This window comes from Lichenostomus cassidix, chromosome 17, assembly GCF_008360975.1.
Source record: "Lichenostomus cassidix isolate B80296 chromosome 17, HeHo_3.0, whole genome shotgun sequence".
Classification (NCBI taxonomy): domain Eukaryota; kingdom Metazoa; phylum Chordata; class Aves; order Passeriformes; family Meliphagidae; genus Lichenostomus; species Lichenostomus cassidix.
The window spans coordinates 5036915-5062764 of record NC_139497.1 but is presented as its reverse complement, the minus strand read 5'-3'; the positions used below and the strand labels follow the sequence as shown (position 1 = coordinate 5062764).

Genomic DNA, 25850 nt, shown 5'->3' with positions numbered 1-25850 from the left:
AAAATTATAATTATTATAATTTTTTTTCTCTTTTTTGGGGGGGGTGGGTGGGGAAGGGGAAGGGGGCCGGGGAGCGGCCCGGCACCTCGGGGTGGGCTGCGGGCTGGGGGTGGGAGCCATGGACTCGGCGCCAGCCTTCGCAATGGACAAGCCGTTCGCCCCCGGTGCCGTGCGCGGCCCGGAGCCGCCCGAAAACGCTCAAAGCCGGAAAAACTTCAGCGTGAGCCACCTCCTCGACCTGGAGGAGGTGGCGGCCGGTATGAACGGGACCCCCGCGGCCGGTCCCCCGCCCGCCGGTAGCGGCAAGGCCATCCCGGAGCCGTCGGGAGGCAGCAGCGGCAGCGAGGCAGCGCCCCAGGACGGTGAGTCCCGCTGGCCCGGGATGGGCTCCCCGGGGATGGGGCAGATCTGGGGATGGGGTGTCCCCGCCGTGTCCCCCCTGCCGCGGCCCAGGCACCCCGGACAAAGGGGGTCGGTGTCCCCCCGCGGCGGGGTGGGCAGAACTGGGGGAGGGCGAGGGGAGACCCCCGTCGGGGCGAGCTGCGAGAGTGCCGAACACCCCGACGGCCGGGGCAGAGGGTCCCCGCACCGTGAGAAAGGGACCCCGCACCGGGACACAGAGCACAGCCACCCCGCACCGGGGCTGCCTCCCCGCCGGCACCGGAGGTGTGCGGAACGGGACGCTCCCGGCAAGTCGGCCCGTCCCGGGGCTGCGCGGCCTGCGAAGTCCCCATTTCTCCCGGACTGTCCCCTTCCCCGGAGGCTCCCCGTCTTGGTTTCCGGGCACGGGGAGCGGAGACGGCCCGGCGGGGCCGTGGGGACAGGGACGCAGCGGGTCCAGCCCCGGCGGCCGCAGCTGCGCGTCTCGGGTGGGCAGCACCGGCAACACCGGGGACAGAACCGGGGCTGGGAAAGGAGAACGGGACCGACCGGGGACGCTGCTTCAGGGCGCTCGGTCCTGGCTGGAGGCGCGTTTCTAACGGGACAATCCCGCTCGCATCCCTCCGAGCCGCTCCGCCGGTCCCGCGCATCCCGCTCCGGTCCCGCGGCGGGGATGAGGAAGGTTCGCTCCGTCCGTGGGGCAAAGCCCCGGTAACAGGGGCAGCTGACAGCCCCCAGAGCCCCCCGGAGCCGGGTGTCCCCTCGGGACACAGAGGTGACAGAGGGGAGGCAGAGGGTGGGGTGGCTGTGCAGCCCCGCCATCCCCAGAGCCAGGGCCAGGTGCCCACCCCGAGGGGTGGCATCCCCCTAAACTGCTTCCCGGCTAGGCTGTGCTACCCCAGCCTTGATTCCTACAGCCCTGGGGTGCTGATGGCCCTGCCGAGGCTCTGACCAACGCCTGGCCAGGGTGCACAGCCCACCCAGGGGTCTGTGCTGCTGAAGGGGGCTCAAAGTCCCTTCAATCCCCACAGGGTGCTCTCTCTGTCCCCTCCCGTGGCTCCCACACCGCGTGCAGGTCTGAAGCATCTTTCTTCGACCCACATCCCTATACAACCTCCTTCCTTCATGGAGCAGCCCCATTGAGTCCCCCACCTGCCTCTGCTTGGGCTGCTGAGGGCTGGCTGGGGCTGGGCGCTTCTTTTCTGGGATGGTATCTGGTATTTTCAGTGTTATTTTCCATCCTCCCTCCCTTTCCCTTGGGTTTTGTTTGTACTTTTTGCATTGGCTTTGGGCTGTGGGGAGGACTTCTCCTGCCTATGTGGGGGACAGTATTCCGTGTAGGATCAGCACAGCTTTTGGAAACCCAGCCCAACCCGCAGCAGTCAGTTGGTCTCACCAGGCTGTTTGCAAACCAGCAGAGAAACTTCCACCCTGCTGGGCTCCTCAGGCACCCAAAGAACTCAGTGAGGACAAGTGTGACACAAAAACAGAGGGAGAGGCTGCACAATCACCACAAACTCATTTTTCACCCTAAAAGCCCATTCCTCCTGGGGCAGGGGCCATGGGGTTTGGTCTGCAGATCCCACCACTGCTGGCCCATGTGAGATATTCCCGTTAGCACCTGCTCCAGCAAGCTTGTGTGGATGGAGACACCATCAGCACCTGGGATGCTCTGACAAGCTGTCCAGGAGTGGAAACATTTCTGATACTGAAAAACGCCTGGGACTGAGAGCAAGAAGAGAGCAAGGAAACAGAGATGAAAACCTGTGTGCATGCAAAGCTGGATCTTTGAGACCTGCTACCTGCTGCCACTGCCTTAACTGGGATGCAGCTTCCTAAACTGAGATGGGCAGACTTGAAATACCAGGCAAATGTCCTGGCTTTGTGAACATCAGCCTTTTGCTCCACATCTGCGATGCCTTCGGCATTGGTGTGATGACAGCAGAGAAATGTTTACTGGTTACGTTATCTTTTATTGGCATCCTGAAGTAAAACAGCCTCTCGGCATTTTCTCTCATCTTTCTCTTCACCATCATGGGGTTTTTCTGCCCCATGCAGGTTTGGAGCTCTGCAGTTGGAGGCAGTGGGTTTGTTATGAGCACAAGTGGACATGGTGCCCCAGTGTCCCCTCTGTAGGATGTGGCTCTGTGCTCCAGCCATTGTGCTGGTGGGTTGGAGAAGAGCAGCCCTGAAGCTGCTGTGAAGCTGCTTGTACCCCTGTGTCAGGCAGGGCTCAGCGTGGGCCAGGGGCATGTGTTGGCAGAGCAGAGCAGGCACAGGGGTGTTTTCAGCAGCCCCAGGCTGTGCCCAGCAGACTACGATCCCAACAAAACCCCCTCGCCTTCCCCAGGGAAGCAGCAGTGAGAGGTTTCTGTTCTGGAGGTTGGCACAGCCAGAGAAACTCAGGGCAGGGGTTTATTTTTTGCAGAAGGGGATTCAGCTCCCTCCTGACCTCACCCACCTCCCTGACCCCACAGCCCTGACTGCTGGAGAGGGTGGCTGGAGGTAGCCCCATGTCTGCTGCCCTCTGCACATCTGTCCTCCTGGAGCAGCCCCTCCACAGCTCCTTGCAGGGCTGGCACATCCCTTCCTGCTGGCACTGACGACCAAAGCTGTCCCCAACTCCCTCTCAGGCAAGGGGCTGCTCAGCCCCTGCTTTGGCCAGAGCCCCAAACTGGCCCCGAGAGTAGTCAGTGCATCCTCCTGGGATGGTGAATACAAATATCTGTGCAACTCGTTGCTCTCATGACACTCAAAAATCAGAAATCCCACAAGCCAGGCAAGAGCAAAGAAGTCATCAGGGTGGCGAGAGCTCGTCTCCATCATCATCTTCATCTTCATCCTCCCCTGGAGTGGTGCAGCAGCTTCCCAAGGAAAACCTTCGGCACAACTTCTGAGGTCTTGAAAGCTTGTTCACCTCCTTTCATTAGACTAACAAATAATGTGTAACGCGAAACATCTGTTAACAACAGCCCTTAATGTTCTCAAGATGATAAAGCAGGAGGGTAATTTTAGCCAGCAAGCCTTGACTGATGGCTTTTCAAACAATGAACTTACTTTTGGTGCCGCCTGGGGATGGGAGAGGGAGTCGTGCACTGGCTCCGGCAGCCGATTTGGGACTGAAAACTCAGAAAGAGTCACTTTTGTCACAGCTGAGCTGTGGTCCCTCCAAGGAGTTCCTTTGGCATGGGGCAGGCATTTATTTGGCTACAGCCACTTGGACCAAGCAGTGGGATGGGGAGATTTGGTGGCCCGTGGATGTCTCGTTTTCAGAACAGTGCCCAGAGCCCCTTCCCCATCCCCTGGGACCCTCTGACCTGTTTTGAGGCTGTGAGGATGCTGAACAGAGCAGTGATGGAGAGGAGAAGCAGCACACAGATGTGCAGAGGGGATTAAGATGTTGTTACAGCAAATTTGCTTTAATTATGTAAACCAGGATAGCTGAAAAGGAAGAAGTAGGACAGGGAGGAACAGGGACCAGGGATCAAAATGGAAAAGGGACTTGCTCTTGGGGTCAGGCGGTGGCTGATTTCCCAATTAACCCCAGACTGCTCCCACGGCTCGGGCACCTTCCTCGAGGCAGAGCCATCCCAGCTGATGTCCCTGTGCTGTCCCAGTCCAGGGACTGTGCTGGCCCTGGCCCACAGGACACAGTTTGGCTGTGCTTCTGTGCCTTCCCAAATGCCACTTGTCCCCACAGGCGTGGTCGCAGCTCGGGGACACCTTTATCTGTCTGGCTGTGCTGGCAGGAGGCAGCTGTGTAACGCCATGGCTGGGATGTGGGGGATCTGCCTTCCCTGGGACATCTGAGCCCGTAGATGGCTTGGCCAGAATTAAACCCAGAGTCATTAACGCATGGCTGATCCCCTGTGCCAGGCTCAGTGAGACTGGGCTGTGGGCACGGGGAGACAGCCAAGGCCCCCCTGCCCTGTAACCCCAGACCTGTCAGACCTCTCCCTCCACCACCCACCTGCTTTTCATATCCCCAAAATTGCTGGAAATCCTCCAGGCCCCTCTGCTAGGAGGTTTTCTGGATGCATGATCAGGGATGGACAGTGGTGTAGGAACCCTGACTCAGCCCCTGTGGAGGGGAAGAGGCTTTGAGAATTGTATGATAGATGTGGTTGCAGCTCTCCAAGGAGAGGCTCTCGTGCTTTTGTCCCCTAAAAGAGAGGTCCCTGCTGCTCAGGGTGGCACCACATCCTGCTTGCCATGGCATGTGGATGAGGTTGGGATGCACTGGAGTGGGGCAGCAGGGCTGAGGGACAGCATTTACAGCACCCATTGTCCCTCGCTGCTCCCCAAACCAGCATCAGCTGAGAGTGCCTGGCTGCCCTCCCAGGCTGACAGATCTCCTGCAGAGCCCTTGGTGGGGACAGTCCCTGTGTGGCAGAGCTGGGAACGCTGGTGGCATCCAAAGCAGTGGGGGAGGCAAGTTGTCCCTGTCCTTGTAAGGCCAGCACAGCCAGATGGGTGCCATCCTTGCTCACAGTGACCAGACATCACCTTCCCTGTCACCAGCACCTCCCTGAGGACACTGCCCTGCCTGGAGGGCTCTGAGGGCTGCATCCCCATCCCGGCTGTGGTGCCCTTGGGGCTGCTTGGGGATGGTCCCCAGGGGAGGGGACAACACTTGTCCAGTGCCTGGCAGATTCCCAGGGCAACATCCATCAGCAATTAGTCAGTAAGCACTAATTAATCCATGTGGGAGCTCCCCACCCTGGCCCACCTCCCAGCCTTCCACATTTGTTTGTGCTTAGAGTGAGACTGGTGACAAGCAAGGATGGATGGATGGATGGACAGATGGATGGGTGGGGGGCCTGACAGGTCCCAGCTCACCCAGAACGTTTCCAGCCACTCACAGGGAGCCCAGCATATCCCAGTCAGGAAAAAAAGGGGCTGTGGGGAGGAACCCATCCTGTACAGGCCAGGCTGATGCAGGGGACAGGGGACAGCCCCAGCCTGCAGTGTGTTCCCTGCAGCCAGGCTTCCCCTCCCTAACTGGGAACACTTTCCACCATTCTCATCCTGTGTCTCTGCCGCAGAAAAACTGTCCCACACATGGTCCCCTGCCCTGCACAAGAGGACACTGTTCCTCAGATCCCATCTATCCAAAAACTGCAGTGGGCTGGGAGTGCTGCTTTCCCGTGGCACAAGCAGGGTAAGGGACTGAGTTAGGTCACAGCCCGATAAAACCAGCCAGAGCAGCACAAACCACTGCCAGGCACAGGCAGTGAGGGTCACAACTAGAAGAGACCCCAGGTCTCACGGAGCTTCTGGCATGGGGTTCACCCCGGTAGCACCTCTCTGTGCTCCCCTGTGCCCTCCAGCCTTGAAGGGTGACACAAACTCACCATCCACTCCTCCTACAGTGACACTCACCCTCCTGCTCCTCCCATGGTGACACTGGGTCACCATGGAAGTCCACCTTGTGCTCTGGGCTACTGTCAGGCTTTTACTGACTGGTGATACTTAAATTTGGGGAAAATTTACCCCCAGATGAGCTGAACACTCCCACCTGGGCTCCAGGCTTCCCCGACCCCAGCTCGGAGGGCTCTGGGCTGCAGCAGGGGCCCCAGGAAGTTGCCCTGCCCACGCTGAGCGCTCCCCAGGGCACAGGGAAACACATACCAGCACGTTCCTGCAGCGCTTGCAGGGCTCTGCGGGGTCCCCACACGTGCTCACTTCTGTGCTGGGAGAGCTGCTGCCAGAGGGTAAAGAGAAAAAACCCCAACCCAGGCCTGGGGAGATAGGTCCCCCCTTGCTGGGGGAGCCCAAGAGCTGGAGCAGCCTTGGCTGGGCCAGGAGGGCCGGAAAATCACTTTTCTCCCTGACTTCTCATTGCTGGGATTTTTCTCTGCTCAGCACCCCCAGTGAGCTGGATTTTGGCAGGCATTGCTCTGGGGGATGCTCCTTCTAAAACCACTTTCCAGCAGGGAAAATCACAGCATGACAGTGACCAGAGGGGACAGCAGGGAGGTCCTGCATGTTGTGGGGACACAAGGTTTTGCCCCACTTCCCTGGGAGACCTGGCAGCACCCACTGATGTGCTTTAGTCCCCAGCAGCAGCTCAAACACCCCCTGACACAGCCATGCCCAGCCCAGGAGGGTGCTGGGGTACAGGGACACCTTGCCTGTTCCCCCCCAGGCTGTTATGTCTCGCTCAACCAGGAACAGCTCAGTGCAAGACTATTTCCCCTCTCTTTTTGGGCTGTTATTTCAGGGAATGGGGCTGATTCACAGGAAAAATATGAAATTTCGACTCTGTGCAGCCAAGATGGGTGAATTTCAACGAATCAGCATTTTAAGAGAGCCTGGGCGTGTGTCTGTAGCTGGGAGGCTGATGAAATGATTTGGGGCTTTGAGGCTGCCTAGTTAGAAACCCTCCTCTCTCCCAGGGAGTGGGGCTGATCACCCCTTCTCCCGAGGCTGATTTCCTCCAGCCACGGGGAATTATCTCCCCAGATCTGTAAAATCATTGAGCTGAAGGGACAAAGTTTGAAGCAGGATGGGAGCCAGGTGCTTTGGGATTGGCAGAGGCTTGGTGTCCCCACACTGGCACCTCATTCCCTCCCTGCAGCATGAGCAGCGGCTGGAAGGAGTTATCCTTCCAGGATGGGATCCCTGAGCCATGGAGCAGGCTCAGAGCATCCCCTAAAATGCTGGGACTGTGGGTTATGGTTGGGCTGAGACTGGGTAAAGATTTAGACAGGGTTAATGCAGGTTTTTCCTGGCTGGAAAAAGCAACTGGGAAGAGAGTGGAAGTGTGGTGGGCAGAGGCAGCCACCCCCTGCTTGGTCTTGGTGATGTCCAGAAGAATCAGGGAGGATGGGAAGAGCAAAGCTTTTGGGGACGAAGGCCTGATTTGGAGCTTCAAGGCGGTTTTCTGATGCTTATTGGCCAGGACTGCCCTAGCACTGCAAAATCGGGTTGTTTTTCGCCGGACAACACTAAATTTCCGAGAATTAACACAAAAATTCCTACCCTCGCCCTTGAGGCATTCCCGATGTTTGCCTTTGCCCGAGGGACACATGACCGCGGGCGATGTTTTCCAGCCTTCCCACGGCGTGACGAAATGCCCTGTCCATGCTCAGCATCCCACGCCAGATGCTTCCCTGCCCTGTGCTGCCCCTGGGAAAACCAGTCCCAGCCCTGGGGGCATCACTGGGGGCACGGAGGGTGCCTGCCTGCCTGCGGGGCAGCTCCTCACCCCCGGGCAGCCCTTGCCGACAGCTCCGGCTGCGGGTCCTCAACCAGGGAATCGCGGGGTAAATGGGATGCTGATGTTGCAGGAATTGGGGAAAATTGCTCCAGTTTGTGGGGGAGTGAAACCGTCCTGGGGACTTTCGAGGGAGAGCCCGGATCCCCTTTGCCACCTCGTCCCCTGCAGCCCCACCCGTGCACGGTGCGGGTGCGAGTGGCAGCTCGGAGGGTGTTAATTTAGCAGGAGAGATAATGAGGCTGCGGTGCTGCTCTTTCCTGCGGGTTTGGGGCGAAAACAGCCCCTGGGAGGCAGGGCAGGGCTGGGGGGGCAGCTCAGGTCCCGGGGGGATGCCGGGCGGGCTGGGAGCCTTCAGAGAGCGGCAGCGCCAGCCGCCGGCCCCCTCCCCTTCCCTCCTCATCCCCCTTTGAGTGCATATAATAAAGCAGCTTTTCAGCTGCGGCTGCAGTGATAGATCAGGAAGAATTGTATGAGTCTATTAAAGTCTGTGTGTCTCTGAATGGAGACTGTGGCTAAGCCAGGCGCCAGGCTCGCGCATTGAACCAGATGTGGAGAGGCGCCATCCTTTCCAGCCACTGAATCCGAGAGGCTGCAGGCTTCACACGCAAGGAAACTGGAGTGCACATGGCAGGGGAGCCGGGGGAGCGGCGGGGAGCACATGGCAGCGCGGTGCTGGGGAGGGGGCACCGCCCGGCGCTCCCCGCAGGCACCGCAGCCGAGCAGCGCCGGGACTGGGGGGTTCGGCTGCTTGAGCCACCCCAGGCTCTGGATTGCACCCCGACATGTGCAGAGCATCGGGCGGAGGTTGTGTTGAGCCTTGAGCTGTACAGGGCATTGCAGGGTGTGTTTGGGGCGTTGCTTTGCACCCCAAGATGTACAGGGGGTCGGCATTGTACCCCAGGTCCTGCAGGGCATTGCTAAGTGGGGGGGATTGCGTTGCACCCCAAGATGCACAGGACATTGCCGGGGCTGTCAGGGGTGAGTGGGGGGTGGCGGCAGCAGTGACACTGCAGGGGAGTGCTCAGGGGATCCCAGACACAGCACCAGGGTGGAAAGAGCCTGGTCCAGCAGCAGCACAGCTGAGGAGGGCACAGGATGGGTCACGGGCAGGGGCAACTCCTGTCCCCAAACCCACTGTACGCCGGAGGGAAGGACAGAAATGGAAGGACAGAAGTGTGAAAGACAGGAGGATGCCATCCCGCTGGGGACAGCCATGGCTGGCAGCTCCAGGGGCTGCTTACCCCATGGATCCCATGTCCCCAGCAAAGGTGTGAAGCAGATTTTGTTCATGGAGTGCTGTGGAGGGGACACAGCTGACGTGGGGACGGCCACTACTGGGCTGGGCTCGGGCTGGGGTAGCTGCCACGCTCCTTCCTCACCAATTTCACTTTCTCGGCTGGGCCGGCCACATGGCTGTAATTTGGGGGTTGTAAATACCTCAGGGGAATTTTTAAATTAAAAAAATAACTGTTTTCATTTAAATTAAAAGACACTGAAGCATTTCTATTAGTATTAGAGGTTTATAAAACTTAAAACAAATGTTGAAACTAAACTACCAGGCAGCGTCCACTTCGGGAAGCTCCCTGCATGTTCGACACAACCGAGTTACCCGTTGGGCAGTAAATTTGAATTTTGTATGAGAGTGTCAGGGTGCCCAGTGTGGCAGGAGGGTGCTTGGTCTCCCTGGGGATGAAGGCTTGGGGTGATGAGGGTGATGGTCTCAGCCCTGCTGGCCTTTGTAGAAGCAGGACCCTGATGTTGCTGTTTCCATCCTGTCATCCCCTGGTGTCCTCCCCATGGCTGGCACCTGCTCCCAGCATCCTGCCCATGATCCTGTCCCCACTGTCCCCATTGGCCCTGCCATCCCTGCAATCCCACCATCACCACTCTGCATGGTTCTGCTTTAACCTGGAAACAGTTAACCAGGCTGGGTTTAAAAAAAAAAAAAAGATACGAGCCACTTATTAAAATGAATGTTTTACAATAAATTTGGCGAGAGGCCACCGACCTCAAATGAAAACCAGACTGGAGGACAGTGATGCTGCTCGCTGGCAGGGGCTTCCGGGACGTCTGTGCGTGCAGGCGCCCACGAGGGTCTCCTTGGAAGGGGCTGGGATGGGGTCCCAGTGGGGCTCACGCCCATCCCACACCCTGACCAGACATGCTGGTGTCCACTGGGGGTGGCCGTGGGATGGGCTCTCAGCAGGTGCTGGTGCTCCCTGATCAAATGGGTGCTCAGTGATGGCCTGAGTGTGAAAAACACCCTTTTGGCCTCAAAAAAGAAGAGTGACTTGGGGCAGTGGCAGTGGGCAGCAGGAGGGGACACCATGGGGATTCTCATCATTCCCCCTTGTCCCTTCCCATCTACTTCCCCTCCTTGGCAATGACCCTGATGCAGTGGGGTCTCTGCTTTAACCTCGTGGGGCTGGTGTTGGGTTTCAGTGCCAGATGCCATTGGGGCTGGCTTGCTTGGGCTTTTGCCTATTAAATTTCAAAAAACCACCTTTTGGGGGGGGGCTGGGGAGGAGAGGAAGGCTGGGATCACCATGCCAGGGGTCCCTGGCTGGGAGCCAGCCCTCCACACAACGTTCCTGCTATGCGGCTCCGGCCGATTTAGTTTTATTTTTCAAACACAGAGCAAAAGTCCCAGCGAGCTCTCAACACTGTGATGGCCTGAGGCACCCACCATCCCCTTCCCAGCCCCCAGGAAAACTCACTTCGCAGTTAAAGGCAGGGTTTTGGTGGAGCTTTGCAAGTGCAGGCGGGTGCTGCTCCTGGGCCGGCGCTTCCACAAGTCTCATTAGTGCTAATTAATTACACATGTCTGTGCCCCGCTGGGAAACCAGGTAACCTGTTATGAGTGACGTTGGCACCTCCATGGCTGCATCATGGATACATCAAACGGTGCCTAAAAGGTCTGCAGGACGGGAAAGGAAACAGAATCTGGTGTGCTCAGCCGTGATATAGGGCAGGGGGGTCTGTGCTGGCATTGTCCACCATCTGTCCCACCATCCCACTCTCCAGCGGCTGTGGGGAGCCACTGTGCCTGTTCCCTCTGCCCATACCCCTCACTGCAGTGCCTGAGGCTGACCCAAATACCAGCATTTTGGCCACAGGGTCTGGGCTGGCCATTTCCCCAAGCCACAGAGGTCCATTCACTCATCTGTAAGCCACCACAGTGCTTCCACGCCAGCTGACAAAGTGGGGAACCCGGGGACTGTGTCCCCAGGAGCATCCTGGGGTGCTGCAGTGCTGTGAGGTGCAGGACAGCCCAAGCACTGCTCTCACCCCATCCCAAGGTCTCCTGGCTAGGAGATGAAAGCAAGTTCTGCAGTGAATGTCTCCTTGCCGGGAAGGCTCCTGGCTGGTGGTGGCTGGGGGAGAGCCAGCGCCTTTTGTTGGTCCCTGGGCCTCCACCGTGGGGGTTGGCAGATTCACAGGAGAACAAAACGAAAATTCCTGCTCTCCCGTTGGTCGGTGCTGCTCGGAACTTGGCTTGGATCAGTCAAACCCACCACAGTGTCTTTTCCTGAGGCACTTGGCCGTGCTGGGAGGGTTTCATCTCCTGCCACTCCCAGCCCTGCAGCCACAAACATCCGCCTGAGGAGTCCTTTGGTCTGACAGGCCTCTTGAAGCACCCCTGGGCAAAACCTGGAGCATCTATCCCAATATCTATCCTGTCTCCCCCTCTCCCTCTTTGGCATTTGCAGGGGACGTCCAGACTGTCACCACTGTGGGTGAGTTTTTGGAGGCTCTGTGTGGACCCAGCCCCAGCTGAGGAAAGAGGCATCCCAGAGGGCTGTGAACCCCTTTGAGTTGCATCTTTGAGGCATCCCTGCCATGAGCAGGGAAGATGCCAGACCCTGCCAGATCCTGACGACTCAAAGGACAGTGGACTTTCCCAGGAAGCTTTCCTCCTCACTCTGCCATTCCTTGAGGGACAAATTGGGTACTTGGTGGGGAGCAGCACCCCAGCCATTCCCCCAGCTCAGCTCCTCCGCAGCTCCATCCCCACGGAGTGCTGACACAATGGAGGCAGTGGTGGCTCTGGAGCCGGGACAGCCCATTGTGTCAGGCTGCAGCCACAGCCTCCTGTGAACACACAGGATGCTCCTGGCAGCTCCCGAAAGCCCTGCGCCAGGCTGGGGTCACCCTGAACTGGCACAGCGTTGGGAGAGAACATTTCTCTTGCAGACCACCGAGCCCACGGGATGTGCTCAGTGCTCTGGGTCCTGGGCTGGCTGCCCGGGGCTGGTGCCACTGTCAGCGGGTGCAGCCAGGCAGTCTGAGCCCTGCAGCCCCACAAAGGCCCCGGCTCCAGCTCCTGGGGTGTGGGAGCCAGGCGGCTGGGAAAGCACAGCCAGAGGCCTCAGTGAGCCCCGTGCTGGGCGCCAGCACTGTCAGAGGCTTTCGAGGCTGTTTGTGGAACAGTCATGTCAGGGGATGCTGATGGTGCCAGGCTCTGTGGTCTGGATCCTCACGCAGGGTTGGGGTTGGGGCCAGGATGCTGGGGTGCATCCCAGAGCCAGTGAGCCCAGCAGCAGGATCTGTCCATGTCACCTTCCCCAAAGGTCTGTCCACAGGCAGTTCCCACCCCAGGTAAAAGGTGGGTGACGGCACCATCTCTTCGAGATCCGTGGGAGAGTGGAACAGGAATTCTTGTGCTGCTCAGCCTACTCCCACCAGAGCTTTGTGGCCAGAGATGTTCCCCAGCCCCTTCCTGAGGCTTGACAGCATCCCACCAACCCTGCCTCCTCCTTCAGGGAATGTGGCTGCAATTAATTCATTAAATGCTTCCGCTGACGCAGGAGCTGGCCCTGCCAAAACACCATTCCTGGGGCCTGGCCTGAGCTGGGCGAGTGCCGTGCTGGGCTGTGCAGGAGCCTCTGGCCAGGGCAGTAGCCTCTGGCATGGTGGGAAGTGCTGGGAATGTTCAGGGACTTCTGAGCATGTCAAAGTCTCAGGGCTTTGCCTGCAGCCCTATGGATTTCACCAGCTTTGAACTTTCAGGGCATCCTCTCTAAATCACAGCGCACGACTTGGCTTGCTGGTTCCTCACCTGGCATCCCCAGCATCTGCTTCCCTTCTTTATTCCCTTCATTCCCTCTCTTCCTCCCTCCTCACTGTGACTTCTAATCTTGTCCCTCTTGTGCACCCAAGATTTGCAACAGAGATACATCATGGCTGCCCTTGCTCCAGAGCCAACTGGAGAGCCAGCTCTCAATCCACTCACAGCTCTCACCAGTAAATCTGATGGCTAATGCCAGGCTGAGACCATCCCTAAGGGAAGCAGTGTCCCATGACATGGGGATCTTCCTTTCCACATTCCTTCTGTTCCCAATACTCATCTAAGCATCACGTTCCCAATGCATTTGCTGCACTAAAGATGGGGATGACCTGAAAAAAGGCTAAAGAGCCACCACTGGGTTACCAGCACAGGTTGGACACGTTCCCACTGGGATGCAGGGATGCTGCTGGCTCAGCCAGGACTTGCCTGGTTTGTTCAGGCTTTCAGTTGGATGTGCTGTGATGGGTGCTCAGACACCACACATCATCCAGGGCTGCAAGGGGAAAACCTCCTGGGCTCCAGGGGTGCAGGCTGTGCATGGAGCATCCCTGGGGCTGCAGCACTGCTGGGCAGGATGTTCCCAAAAATTGGGTGTCTGTGTGGCTGGGGGTAGCAAACTGCGGTGCTGGGTGGTTTCTGGCTGGTGCAGAGGCAGCTCTATAACCGTAAAACAGGCTGCTGCTGCCTGTCAGTGAGCATAGGCAAAGGCCCCCCCGGGACAGCCTTGGCCTCTTTCTTGGTCCAGGCTTTTGCTGCTCCTTTTTAACAGAGACACTTTTCCCCCAGCAAAACTGGCAGCCTGTAAAAACGTGTCAGCGTTTCAGTTTTTTCACAATTAATGAGGTGAAACATCCTCGGAAACATTTCGCTGTAATGTTTCTCCAGTAGCTGGGACTTGCCCCTCTCTTAAATTTTTCATGTACGCCACTTGAGCCGAGAAAGTTTCCTTCGGACTCAGCACATTTGGACCCCCCCGGCTTCAACCTCCCCCCAGAGCCTTCAGCGTTCCCAGGGTCTTTGTGAGGCTGGAGCTGGGCTGGAGGGGGAAACAAGGAGCAGGAGTGGGTAGGGATGAGGAGGTTGGAACCTTCCCCAGCACTGGGGGATCCTGGGGAGGGGCTGACAGCCCTTATTCCCTAGGGATACCCTGTCCTCCATAGGTTATTCCCAGGATGCATTTGGACCTCAAGGCATTGTGCCAAATAAAGTTAGGGCCAGCATCCTCTGGGCAGGGGTTGGTGGCCTCAAGGGGCTTCTCTCCATGCAGAAAATGGGAGTTACACTGATATAGTTTTTCCCCAAGCTGGTGCTGTGTTGGTCCTCTGCACCCAGGCTGGGCTTGCTGGTGGGTGCAGGAAAGGCACCACACCTGGGTGACCCAGTACATGTGGAGGGGCAAATTCCTGGCTGCTTCTCACCCCACCAGGCTTTCCAAGATGATTTGGAGAGATTAAAGACTCTTTGTGGTGTAGGCATCTCCCACCATCCCTTCTGCAACAAACCCTGTGTTGGGACAAGCGTCCAGCTTCCCTTTGGCCTGTGGAGCATCCCTCCTGCCATCCCTGCTCCCTGCAAAGCCCCAGTATGGGCAGGTAAAACTTCCCCTGGGTTCCCAGGCTGTTCCCAACTGCATCCCAAGGCAGGGCAGTGCTGGAAGTGGCTATTGGAAAGGAGGTTCAGCTGCTCTTGGCATCACATGCACCCCCAAATCCCACCTTGGCTTCGGGTGTCTTAGCTGAGGGTTGTGGGATAAAAAGCTGGAGTGGGCACACACCATGGAGGGGCAATTCCCAAACCCCAGAGCTTTGCTCCAGCTCGCTGCAGTCTGAGGCAAAACGATTCTTCCCCATTGCATGATTTAGAGGAACAAGTTAAACAATTGCACATGAAACTTTGGCAGACGTCATCGCCGGAGCTCTCCTCGCTTCCCCCGGGTGTATAAAGGGATGAAGGGAGTGCACATGTTTACCGAGAGAGACCATGGGAGAAACGAAAGACATTGTTTTTCCAAAGGATTTCTTGGCTGTAAAAGACCTCCACCACCCTGCGGCTTCCCTGATGAAGGCCCAGCGTTAATTTGTTAAATCCACATCAAGTGCCCAGAGAACCCGTTGTTTATTTTTGCTAATTCAGCCGGCCGAGATCAAATTGGGGTTTTATTTGTTAAGGATAAACCTTAATTAATAAAAGCTATTTATTTGGCTAGAGCCGGCCGCAGCCTGAGGGTCAGATATGCCACGATCATTATTTCAAGTAAAACAAACCCAAAACGTCTCTCAACAGTTTGAAAAACGTAGAAACTTAGAGGGCTGAATTTATTTGTCTTAGGAAGAATTTACAGCTAATTCCCTCCAGGCTATTTCAACCCTTAAATTATACCCAAGAAGAAAAAGGAGGAAAAAAATGCCATTCCAGGCGTAGTAGGGGAGTAAATGGTACAGCAAATTTGAACATTTTGGCTAGGGGGGTGTGAAAAATTTAAAGCTTAAAGGGTCTTTGGCAAACTGCTCACAAATAAATGGAACGTGTGAAATAATTTAATGACAGAAAACTGTTCAGGGCCGTGGGGGCTGCGGTGTGATGGAAAATGAAACACATTGGAGGAGATGTAGCCTTGGCTTTTTGCGTGAGAAGGTTGAACTCACTGCCTTCTGACCTGGTCCCTGAAAAAGAGGGGAATACCTGTACCCCAAAGCCAAGTGGTAGAGCTGGACTCAGAAAAACTTGTGCCGGAATGTGCTCATGGGGAGAGGGGTTTGCAGCATCACCTGGGGAAGAGACAGGCTGGCAGTTGGCTGAAGTGACCATCTGGGGTAGCAGGGATGTGCTGGGCAAACACTGCACTCTGGATGAGCATTTTGCAAAGAAACTCCCTAAACTGGGTATCCAGAGGGGAGACTGAGCATGGCTGGCAATAGAGCCTATCCCTGAAAGACATCCCAAGGGAATATCCCTGCCCAGGGACACTGTGTTCCCAGGGATAAGGTGAGTGAGCTGCTGGGATTGTCAGTGCTGGTTGGTCTGGATCGCAGCTGCACCGAGGCCGTTCATTGTGCACTAACGGAGCTCGTAAGTCAGAACCAAAGCCTCTGTGGAAATCGAGTGAAAATTACCTCTTTACAGTGCTCAGCAGCAGCTGTGGGAGGCTGGGGGCCCTGCCAATGTGAGGGCCCCCCTTGGCAAGCCCAGCACCCAGGCTGAGACCCGCCGAGTCCTTCCTATGGAGAACTAATGGAAGCACAGATGTAAAAAGCAAGATCGAGAGAAGAGGGCTTGGTTGGCATGCAGCTGAACCAGCACAGCTCTGACCCGGGGGTGGTGTTGCCTTTGCAAATGGGCAGGACCCGTTGCTCCCAAGTTCTCCGTGTGGCACAGTCCAGGCTTGCCAGCGTTGGTGCTCCCACAGGGAGAAGGGGTTTGGGTGACTCCCAGCACCCCATGGCATCCATAGGGCACAGCGCTGCCCTCGGGCTGTCTGCAGCTCTCAGACAACATTGCCTGAGGCAGGACAGCCCAGAGAGGAGGCTGGGGGTTACCCAGGCCACATCCAGCACCCCAAAACTCATGCACATCACAGGTGAAAAGTCTCCTGTCTTTCCTAACACTCTGGGGCAATTTAAGGTTTCTTTTTGTGATGCGCATTGGGCCCATCCTACTCTGTGCAAAGCCCCTGAGCCTCCCTCTCCCCTTCCTCCCCCGCATGTCATCTTTCGTTATTCAGAAATGTTATCTCCCCTCTTTTCCCTCTTTCCCTGCATTTTTTTTCCCTTCAGCGGAAATTGTAATCAGTGGAAGATAAATACAGGGAAGGTGGCTGGGGGGAAGGCTCAGGTGTCCCTCTGACCTCGGGGTTGGCCAACCAAACTGGTCCCTCTGGCCCAAATGAACCCCCAAATTATACCTGACAAAGACAAGGGTTTGGCTTACTCCATAACCTCCCTAAGCACTGCTTTGGGGCTGACCAATGATGGTGGTGAGCTGGTTTTAACTTTGTGCAATTACGAACCCTTATTCCTGGAAGCCTATTGGGATGGGGAACTGGTTTCCAATTCCTCCATCAAGGTGTCAGCAGGTCTGATTAGATCCAAGTCCCACTGATGGCAGTGAGATGGCAGGAGGTCTTCAGGAGACCCAATCCGTCCCCTTCCCATTCCTTGATGCCACAGAACACTTAGTGATTCTCATTTTTGGAAAGCTGATTTGGTATTGTTAAAGCATCACTGATAGAAGAGATCCAGCCTGACTGTACATTGTAAACCTGAGACTCACCACCAGCAAGTAGGGTGGCATTTGTCTGGTCCCACAAGCCTGCAGTGCCTGAGTGAATGGGGAAAAGATGGTGATCTGTTACCAAGGCTCATCCTTGAGAAGAGCAGAGGATCCAGGCAGGCTCTTCAGGTGTGGAGCTGCCTCCCTGCCATACAGAGATGGCTGGAAAAGGTATGGAAGGTCCCTCCATTAAAAGCAGCAAGAGGAGCTGAACAAAATGCCCCAAAGCAGGCATGGCCCAGGGTTTGCAGCCTTCCCAAAACCCAGGAATCACTGGGACTTGGACACATCCTGACCCGGCTCTGGTCCTAAACCTCGATCCCAGCATGATTGCCAGCCCCATATAGGAAGCACTCAGCACCACTGATCTCCTGTGGCTATTTAGCTCTTCCTGCTTTGGGTTAGGGGAGACAGAGAGAAGCCATAAATGTGGCCAGATCCTACAGAATTGGATTGAGAATTAATTTAAGAAAACTTTCTTTCTCCTCCTCCTTTTTTTCAGCCAAATTTGAGTGGGTGAGAGAAACCATCACTTATGGAAAAGTCCTACAGCCAGGTTTAAATTGAGGATGACACCCCAAGAGGATTTATAAATTTTATTTGTACATTTCCTAGGGTTCTGTTGAAATCATTGCCAGTTTGGTGACGGGCAGTGGGTGCCCTCATGACAACACCTTTTGAACCAAACCTTGATCTACCATTTCCCCAGAAGCCCTGCAGGGTGGTCATAAACCAACGAGCAATCATCTCCCCCTGTTACATCCTGTAGCTCTTTCCCAGCCTGATGGTTCCCATTTCAGTCCCAGGCTCCCAGAAAACTCAGGGACAACCATGACTGGACTTCATGTATTTTAATCCAGCAGCTCGTTAGCTCACTGAAGGAAAACAGGACCAAAAAAGGAGTTTAACTAAAAGGGGCAACTGGAAAGCAGAGACTGGCAGAACATTTGAAGCTGCAGGAACAAGTGCTGGAGGGAATTCTGAGAATTTTATTTGGGAGCCTTTAAATACGATCGGTGGTGAAGGGCAGCCTGTGGTTTCCTGGCTGGCAAAAGGGCCTCAAACCCACACATATTTCAGGCACTGTCCGTTGTGTCTTTACCCACCCAAGAGAGCCACGTCCAAAATGCAAGAGCACAGGTTGTTTCCAGCCCAGGGGATGGTCAACCAAGGCCCAAATGCACCTACAATACAATAAAAGATCCAAAGAAATTCCAGTGGCTGCAGAGAGACCCTGGGAGAGGGATGTAGTTGGGCACAAAGGGGTCCTAAAGACTTGGTGGAAAACTTATTGTTGTACATTTCATGGCTTGAATTAATCAGAAGTAAGGTCCACCAAGGTTTTTTTGACCTAAAAAATCTTGGAACCCATGGTTTCCTCCTGCTCAACAGCTTGATAGTGTCTTGAAACAGCAGAGTTAATATCCCTTCCAGTAAATTTTGTTTGTTGCTCAAGTATCATCTGAAAATGCTGCACTTACTTAATAAGTATCACGATAGCTAATTAGCAAGTATTTAATTCTTGAGCATATTCAGGGAGTGGTGAGTTCTCTCACCCTGGCCTCTGCAATGACATAGAGCAGAAAGCCCCAACATACCCCTGCCATGAATCAGAATGTCATAAAATTATTAACATTTCAAATAATTCCAAAATGCTTTCCCACCAGTAGGTACAGATTGGATCCAGATGCTTTATTAACAGAAAGAATCATTAACCAGTACCTCCATAAGGCAGAACGACAGCAAGTCGTGCTCCCCACGAAGCCTGTGCAGGCAGCTGACTGGGTGTCTTGGAAAAAGACTTCATAAACTTGCCCAAACCTTATGATATTAGTGACAAAGAGGAGATTAATCTCAGCCTGGCTGACAGCCCAAGATCAATACTGAGAAACCAAACTACACCCTCAGCTTCATGTTTCCATGAGCCAGCAAAGCCAGAAATAAACACTGCGGAGGCTGAGCCCTGCGAGATGTGGTGCTGCTCGTTCTGAGCTCTGAAGACCAGGGTTGGATGAGCAGATGCTTGGCTGTGGTCCTGTGTCACCTTGGGGACATGCCACAGCTGGGGCCTCGGGGGGTGCTGGAGGTGGGAGCTGAGACCCATATCTTGGTGGTGTTTTGGTGATGAACTTTCATCACCATTCATGAAAGCTTGACTTAAAGTCTTAGCAAGAGCTGAGCCCCAGTTTGGATCAAGTGCAGCCCCAGAATACACTGAGGCTGGTATTCAAAATCAGGTCTGCATGGTTTTAGCCAGATATGAAACCACCACTGGCCTTGGTAAATTTTGGGGTTAACCCTAAACTCTAGAAGGTCCCAAAATCTGTTTCCATCTCATGGACATCACAGGGTCGCTCATATGCTGTTCCCCACAGAGTCCCAGGTGCCTGGAGGGAGCATGGTTGGCACAGAGCAGGGCAGTGCAGACCCCCAGGGCTTGAGTCTGGCTGGGTCATGGGGTCTCACATGGGTCTGGCTCTCATGTGGCTTCTTCTGTACTTTCCCCACAGGTGAGAGCCTGAGCCCAAGCCGTGGGGTGGCCAAGAGGAAGAAGAAGCAGAGGAGGAACCGCACCACCTTCAACAGCAGCCAGCTGCAGGCTCTGGAGAGGGTCTTCGAGAGGACGCACTACCCCGACGCCTTTGTGCGGGAGGAGCTGGCAAGAAGGGTCAACCTCAGCGAGGCCAGAGTCCAGGTGAGCACAGGTTTGTGTGGGAGAAAACAACACCCTCTGCCTTGTCCCAGGAGGGAGCAGGGACTGTCCCTTCTCTTTTTTCATCCTGCACATCACCATGATCCATAGGATAGACGCTTGGGACATCCCTGCTCACACTGGGTCCCCACTGACCACTTTTCCCCTGTCACAGGTCTGGTTTCAGAACCGGAGGGCCAAGTTCCGCCGTAATGAGAGGGCAATGCTGGCCAACAGATCAGCATCACTGCTCAAATCCTACAGCCAAGAAGCAGCCATTGAGCAGCCCATGGCACCACGACCCACTGCACTGACCCCAGAGTATCTCTCTTGGACCAGCACCTCCCCGTACAGGTAGGTGGAGGCTCTGGAGGAGCTGGGGAGGAGGAGGCTGTGGGGCAGGTCTCTCCGCCTAGAGACCACTTCACTGCCGCAGGAATGCAGCCCTGTGCCACTGCTGGGAATTTGGGGAGCTTTATGAGGCCCAAAGTAGCCTGACTTGGCTTTGGGAACCATTTCAACCCTGCCTGAGCATCCACTGCCCATGCTAAGCAGGCTTCCCTGCCTCCATGCATTTCAGGGCCAGAGCAGGGGCCCTGGTCCTCGCAAGGGATTTGCTTGGCCTCGTGCTGACCCTTCCCACATCTCGGCACAGGAGGTGGCATGGGTCCCTTCTGGTTCCCAGCTGTTCATGTTCAGCCATCACATCCAAAAGTTCAAAGCAGGGCCTCTTGGTGCATAGTTTGAAGGGTTCCCACATCCATCCATTCAGCCACATAAAAATGCTGAAGTCTTGGCTGTTCTTGTGAGAGATCTCCAAGATGGAACAGCCAGCCTGGCCCAGGAAGCCAGCAGGACCACAAAGGGCATGGCATGTCTCATTCCTCCCTGCTCTCTCCCCACAGCACTGTGCCTTCCTACAGCTCCAGTGGGACCGCAACACCCACCCAGGGGGTGAACATGGCCAACAGCATCGCCAGCCTGCGCCTCAAAGCCAAAGAGTTCAGCCTCCATCAGAACCAGGTGCCAACCGTGAACTGAGCAGGGCAAAGCCCATCCCGTGGCCTCCTCCAGGATACAGCGTGGAGCTCCTGTGCTGGTCCAGGACGAATCTGCTGCCTGCCCAATACACATGCCACTCATCCAATGTCTCAGCATCTTCTCTCCTCTTCCCTTCCCTTCTGAAGGTAGAGTCAGTCCCAGGCCAAAGTGGCACATAATTATAGCCACATATGGAGCGAACTTGGTTAGAAACTTGCTTTTCCGCACACCCTTATAATAACGGCTATATATACACACACATACCCCCCACGCGCTCTTCGAGGACAAACAGACTTGCCAAGGGAACAAGAATTTGCTTCCAAACATGGAAGGATCTTGGACTATTGGATTTGACCAATTTGGGTATCTTGCCCAGAGAGCCAAAGAGTTATTGGGTCTTCTCCTCCCGCAGGGACAGCGTGGGAGGATCATGAGCCCCCCTTTCCGCCAGGCTGTGACTTGTGGCGCTCAACCGCGTGTGCCGAAGCTGACCCGCGTGTTTGCTTCTTTGTGTGACCCCAGCCACAGTGTGGGATTTGGGTCTTCACAAAGTTTGGGACTTTGGGAAGCTGCCGGTTCGCCCATGCCATGGCCAGTCTCAGCCAGCCCTCTGCACTCTGCTGCCGGCATTTAGGAGCTGCGTATGCTGATGGCATCAGGCTTTGTCCCTTCCCAGAGGGGCAAGGAGAGCTGGAGCATCTCAGACTCACTTGGAGCCTGTGAACTCTCCCAAGAGCTGGGCACGCATCGCCAATCCCCAAGCAGGCACCACTGCCCTGCCTCGGTGGATTTGCCAGTGATTCTGCAGAGCCCCAGGTCATTGAACCGTCCCAGGGAACGAGAAAATTGGAAAAAGCTGTTGGGTTTCAGCTGAGTAGGCGGCTCCCAGCGCTTCGTGCCAACGAAGGCTTCGCCTTCCGGAGGCACAGCCTCCCCGTCGGCAGCTCCGCAGATGTGCGCGGGGGTCTGGGGCCAGCGACTCCATGAGGGGAGGCTTTTTTGGTTTTGCAGAAAGGAAATGGTTTCCCCCTCGTCCCACCCTGCTGTGCAGCATAATGAGGTTCCAAGGTGGGATATGCAGGGAGGTGGATGCAGGATGGGCAACCTCACCCCAGCCCATGGGACTGAGCTGAAGAGAAATGGAACCTCCACCTTCCCCTGCCAATTCCGCAGCAATGGAGAATGAGCTGGAGTAGTGGACGTGCGGTGGCCCTGTGGACAAAGCCCACTGGAAACCACACCACCCTTTCCTCACCTACTGGAAAGAGCCACCAGCCAAGCGCAGGGACACCACTAGCTCAGAGAAGTGGCCTGGACAGAGAAGGCACCAGCCCTACTTGCCTAGAAGTGGTTGGTTTGGGGGCTGCAGCGATAGATCTGAGGACAAACAGAGCAATTGCTGAGGTGTCTCCTCCAGGTAAACATCCTGTGGTTGGTGACACCAAAGCTGTGAAAGTGTCACAGCTACAAAGTACCCACCTAAGTCCCCATAGGTCCCAGGAGCATCCTCTCCCTTTCCCACTGGGACTCTCACTGCAGCTGCATGTAGGACCCAGTGGCCATGACACTGAGGCATTCAGCTGCACCCCAGGCAATGCCAGCGCAGGGGGACTCCCTCAGCACCCGGAGCTGGAGACCTGATGGAAGAACCAGGAGAGGAGCCCATCTCCTCTGGCTGGGGATGAGCCAGCCCCTCCATCGTGCCTCCAGCCCCTGCTTTTTCTGCTCCACAGTCCAGCCCCCAGCTGGGAACAGCCACCTTCTCCTCCTCAAGCTGGCAGGCAGGGAGGGGGCACAGCCTGACTGATACTGTCCACCTCATCCAGGGAGCAGTGTCTCCTAAATACCCACCCTCTGCCCCCATCTCCATTTCCAGGGCTGGTATCCTCCCCATTTGCCATGCCAGAAGAGCAGAGTGCAGCTCCCCACACTGCACAAAGACATGCCAAGCCAGGGGGAAGAGAGATCCACTGTGGACCAAATCACCCACTCTGAGAAACCCCGCTTGGGGCAGGAGGAGGGGGCCGGGGGGGTCCTATTCCCATGGAAAGTACAGGGCTCTTTTTTCAGTTATACAAGATGAAACCACAGGGATATAAATGTCGCTGCCTCTTTGAGAACATTAATGAAAATAAACCCATTTAATAGTTTGCAGATGCCGTTTCTGTAAACCTAAAAAAAGCAGGGAATAAATATTTCTTCACTAAATATCTATATGTATATATATATTTGAAAACATTTGCTCCTAATCTTAGGGCCCCTCCTTTGCTGTGCTTTTGGCAGTTTATCACAGCTTGTCAGTCAGTGCTGAATTTACCAAGAAGAGATACAAATTGCACCCATGGAGGGGTAGCAGGACCGAGGGATTATTGTAATCTAAGCTCTCTCTTGCCCTTTCTATTTGTACATTTCAATTACTTGTAACAAGATCCACGGTGGGTTTTTTTTTTCTTCTGCATGTCCGTGTTTTGGAAATTTTTGTAAGGTTTTTGTAAAAACAACTCTTGTGAAATAATGGAGGAATAAATATTTTACTGAGTAGAGACGTGTCAGTGCATGTGATAGGGACCTGACTCTTCCATCACCAGCCACTGTGGTTTCCCCACCTGCCCTAGACAAGCAGCCAGGGAAGAAATTGAGCTAAGAGGCAGCAAGAAGGGTCAGATTCTGCACAGACAATGAGCTGAAAGAAACCAAAGGGTAGGAATAAACCATCAGATTGCAGAATGCTTCCCAGGAAGCAAAGGCCCACAGGTGCAGAGCAGGCACCGAGCACCCAAAATGGGGGGAATCAGTGATCAGGCAAAGGAGACACCAAATAGTTGGGGCAGCCAAAGTTAAGTGGAGCTCCAGGAGCTCGTGGTGCTGCGCTATCAAGCAGCAGATTTAATGCAATGCTGAGAGATGTGAAGATGTGCCCAGGGAAAACTGCCCAGTGCACACTCAGAAAGGCAGCAACTCAAGAGTCAGGAATTGCTAGGAAAGGATTAGAGAGCAAGGCAGAAGGTGCCTTAACAGCACAAATAAAGCCTGAAATCCATCGCCCCAAGATATTGCAGAGATCAAAGGTATGGTGTTTTCAGAGAGGGTGAGAAAGTTAATGGTGGGTGGGTGTGTGTTGGTGCAACATGGCAGGGATTCAACTGCCTACACAGGAAAGTGCTGCCCTGCCAACTTCCAGAAGCAGGGAGGGCTGGGAGGAGAAGGGACAGCTGGGTTTCCCTTGTTTCTTTTACTTCCCTTCACCTGCTGAATTGCAGCAGCCTCCTGTCAGGCCAGCTCACATGGTGTCACTTACAGGATCCCTCTGTCACCTCTTCCTCCTGCCCAGGCCATCCTCAATCCCCCCACACAGCCAGGGGGACCACAGTGCTATCCCACCCACCCAGAGGGGCTCAGCTCCTTGAGAGCCGCAGGATCAGCTCCCTCCCAGCAGCAACCTTTGTCCCCCACAACACCAGTGGCCCTGGGGACATGTGGATCCTATGGATTGCAAGGTTGAGGAAGAAGGAACCTGTCAGCAACACATTCCAGCTTTCCCCAGAGGGGAAAAAGGCTCATCCCATTTCATCCTTGCAGCTCTCAGCAGGAGCAAGTCCCCCTGCTGGACATCACCCTGGGCCCATCATGGTTCCACACACTTGACCATCCCTTTCAAACTGCTTTGCTGCTTCTTTGTAACCACTTATTTATTCATGCAGTAAGTGGCTTGTAGATCATTAAGGTCATTTGTCCAACATCCTGCCCAGAGACTATCACTCAAGCAGCATCCTCATGTCCTCAGCATGTGGCCAGTGCAGAGCAACCCTTTGGAGGGCTTCCAGCCCTGAGTCAAAAGACCCTTGGAAGTGATGAGCTTACAGATCTCAGGGCAGATTACTCCAGTGACTCATTACTGCTGCAAAAATGTCACTTATTTCCTGCCTGAACTGTCCTAGCTTCGGTTCATCTCCCACTAGAGCAGAAAGTTTCAACCCATGGTCAGTCATCTCCCAGGAGCTGATGGACATCTGAGGAGTCTGCAAACCAGGAGACAGAGAAGCATGGAGAGTTGCAGCTCACCTGGCAGGGTCTGCACTCCACAGGGGAGGGAGGTACTAGGGAAAGGCTGTCAATGAAGGAGAGCTCAAAGACATTGTGCAACCTCTCCTCTTCCAGGACAAAGGCATTTTTCCTCCTAGGAGGGGCATATCCATCACCAGAACTAATTTTGGCAGGAGAGCTGGTCTCCATCCATGCACCACAACTTCAGAAGCAGGGGAAGGTTGCAAAGCCATTTGCAAACTGTTTCCTTCCTCAAAGTAGTTGGTTTTCAACCAGGTGACTCCAAAACAGCAGGTGTGAGCTGATGAGAAGATCTTCCTAGACCCCTTTCCTTGTTTCTGACCCCACAGCCTGACACTCGTGCATGACTAGCCAACTGATGAAAAGTTGAAGCTCGCCTCTAGAATATTTTAATGAGAACATTTTTTTGTTGTCATCAGCATCAGCTGCCACAGCAGCAAGACAAAACAGAGCTCACATTTTCCAGCTTGCAGGGACACCAGCCTGGTTATCCCCATCCAGAATGAATTACAGACATATCGTGGTTACAGCATCCTCCTTTCCCATTATCCTTGTGCTGCTGAGCCCTTCTCCCTCTGGTGGCAACGGGAAGGTCTGGAGACCCTCTGAGTCCTGCCGGCATCATCTACGAACTGCAGAAACACATGTTCCTACGACAGCTACGTGTCACCTCCCAGCAGCTGAGCACCCCCCCCTCCCTTGGGGTGATGCTCCTGTCCTGGGGGGTGCGATGCTCACCCCAAACTCTGCACTCCATATCAAGGAGCATCTCCTCCCTGCAGCAGATATTTTGCTCGCTGCTGCTTCTTTCCAGCCCCACAAGGATGCAACTTAAGGCAGCAGAGAAGCTGGATGGTAGCTATCCACAGGGGGTGCGATGCTTTAGAATTACTTGGGAAGAAGGGAGGAAGGAAATGTTCCTTTTGTAGCTGGTGTCACAAAGCCCAGGAAGTTTTCACATATAAGGAAAAACTATTGCATGGAGATGCACAGTCTTGCACCCATACACCACAACTTCAGAAGCAGGGGGAGTTCTCAAGGGCATTTGCAAACTCTTTCCTTCCTCAAACAGGCCTGTTTTCAACCAGGTGACTCCCAAAGGGCAAGTCTGA

The 25850-nt window shown here is 55.1% G+C and overlaps 1 protein-coding gene across 1 annotated transcript; it reads left to right on the top strand.

Annotated features, from left to right (window-relative positions):
* The first annotated feature begins 90 nt into the window (after positions 1-90).
* Positions 91-23214, top strand: PRRX2 (paired related homeobox 2). Its single transcript, XM_085077045.1, has 4 exons — positions 91-362; positions 19451-19635; positions 19808-19986; positions 20538-23214. The coding sequence occupies exons 1-4, from the start codon at positions 119-121 to the stop codon at positions 20671-20673; spliced, it is 744 nt and encodes a 247-aa protein (XP_084933171.1). The 5' UTR covers positions 91-118; the 3' UTR covers positions 20674-23214.
* The last annotated feature ends 2636 nt before the right edge of the window (positions 23215-25850 follow it).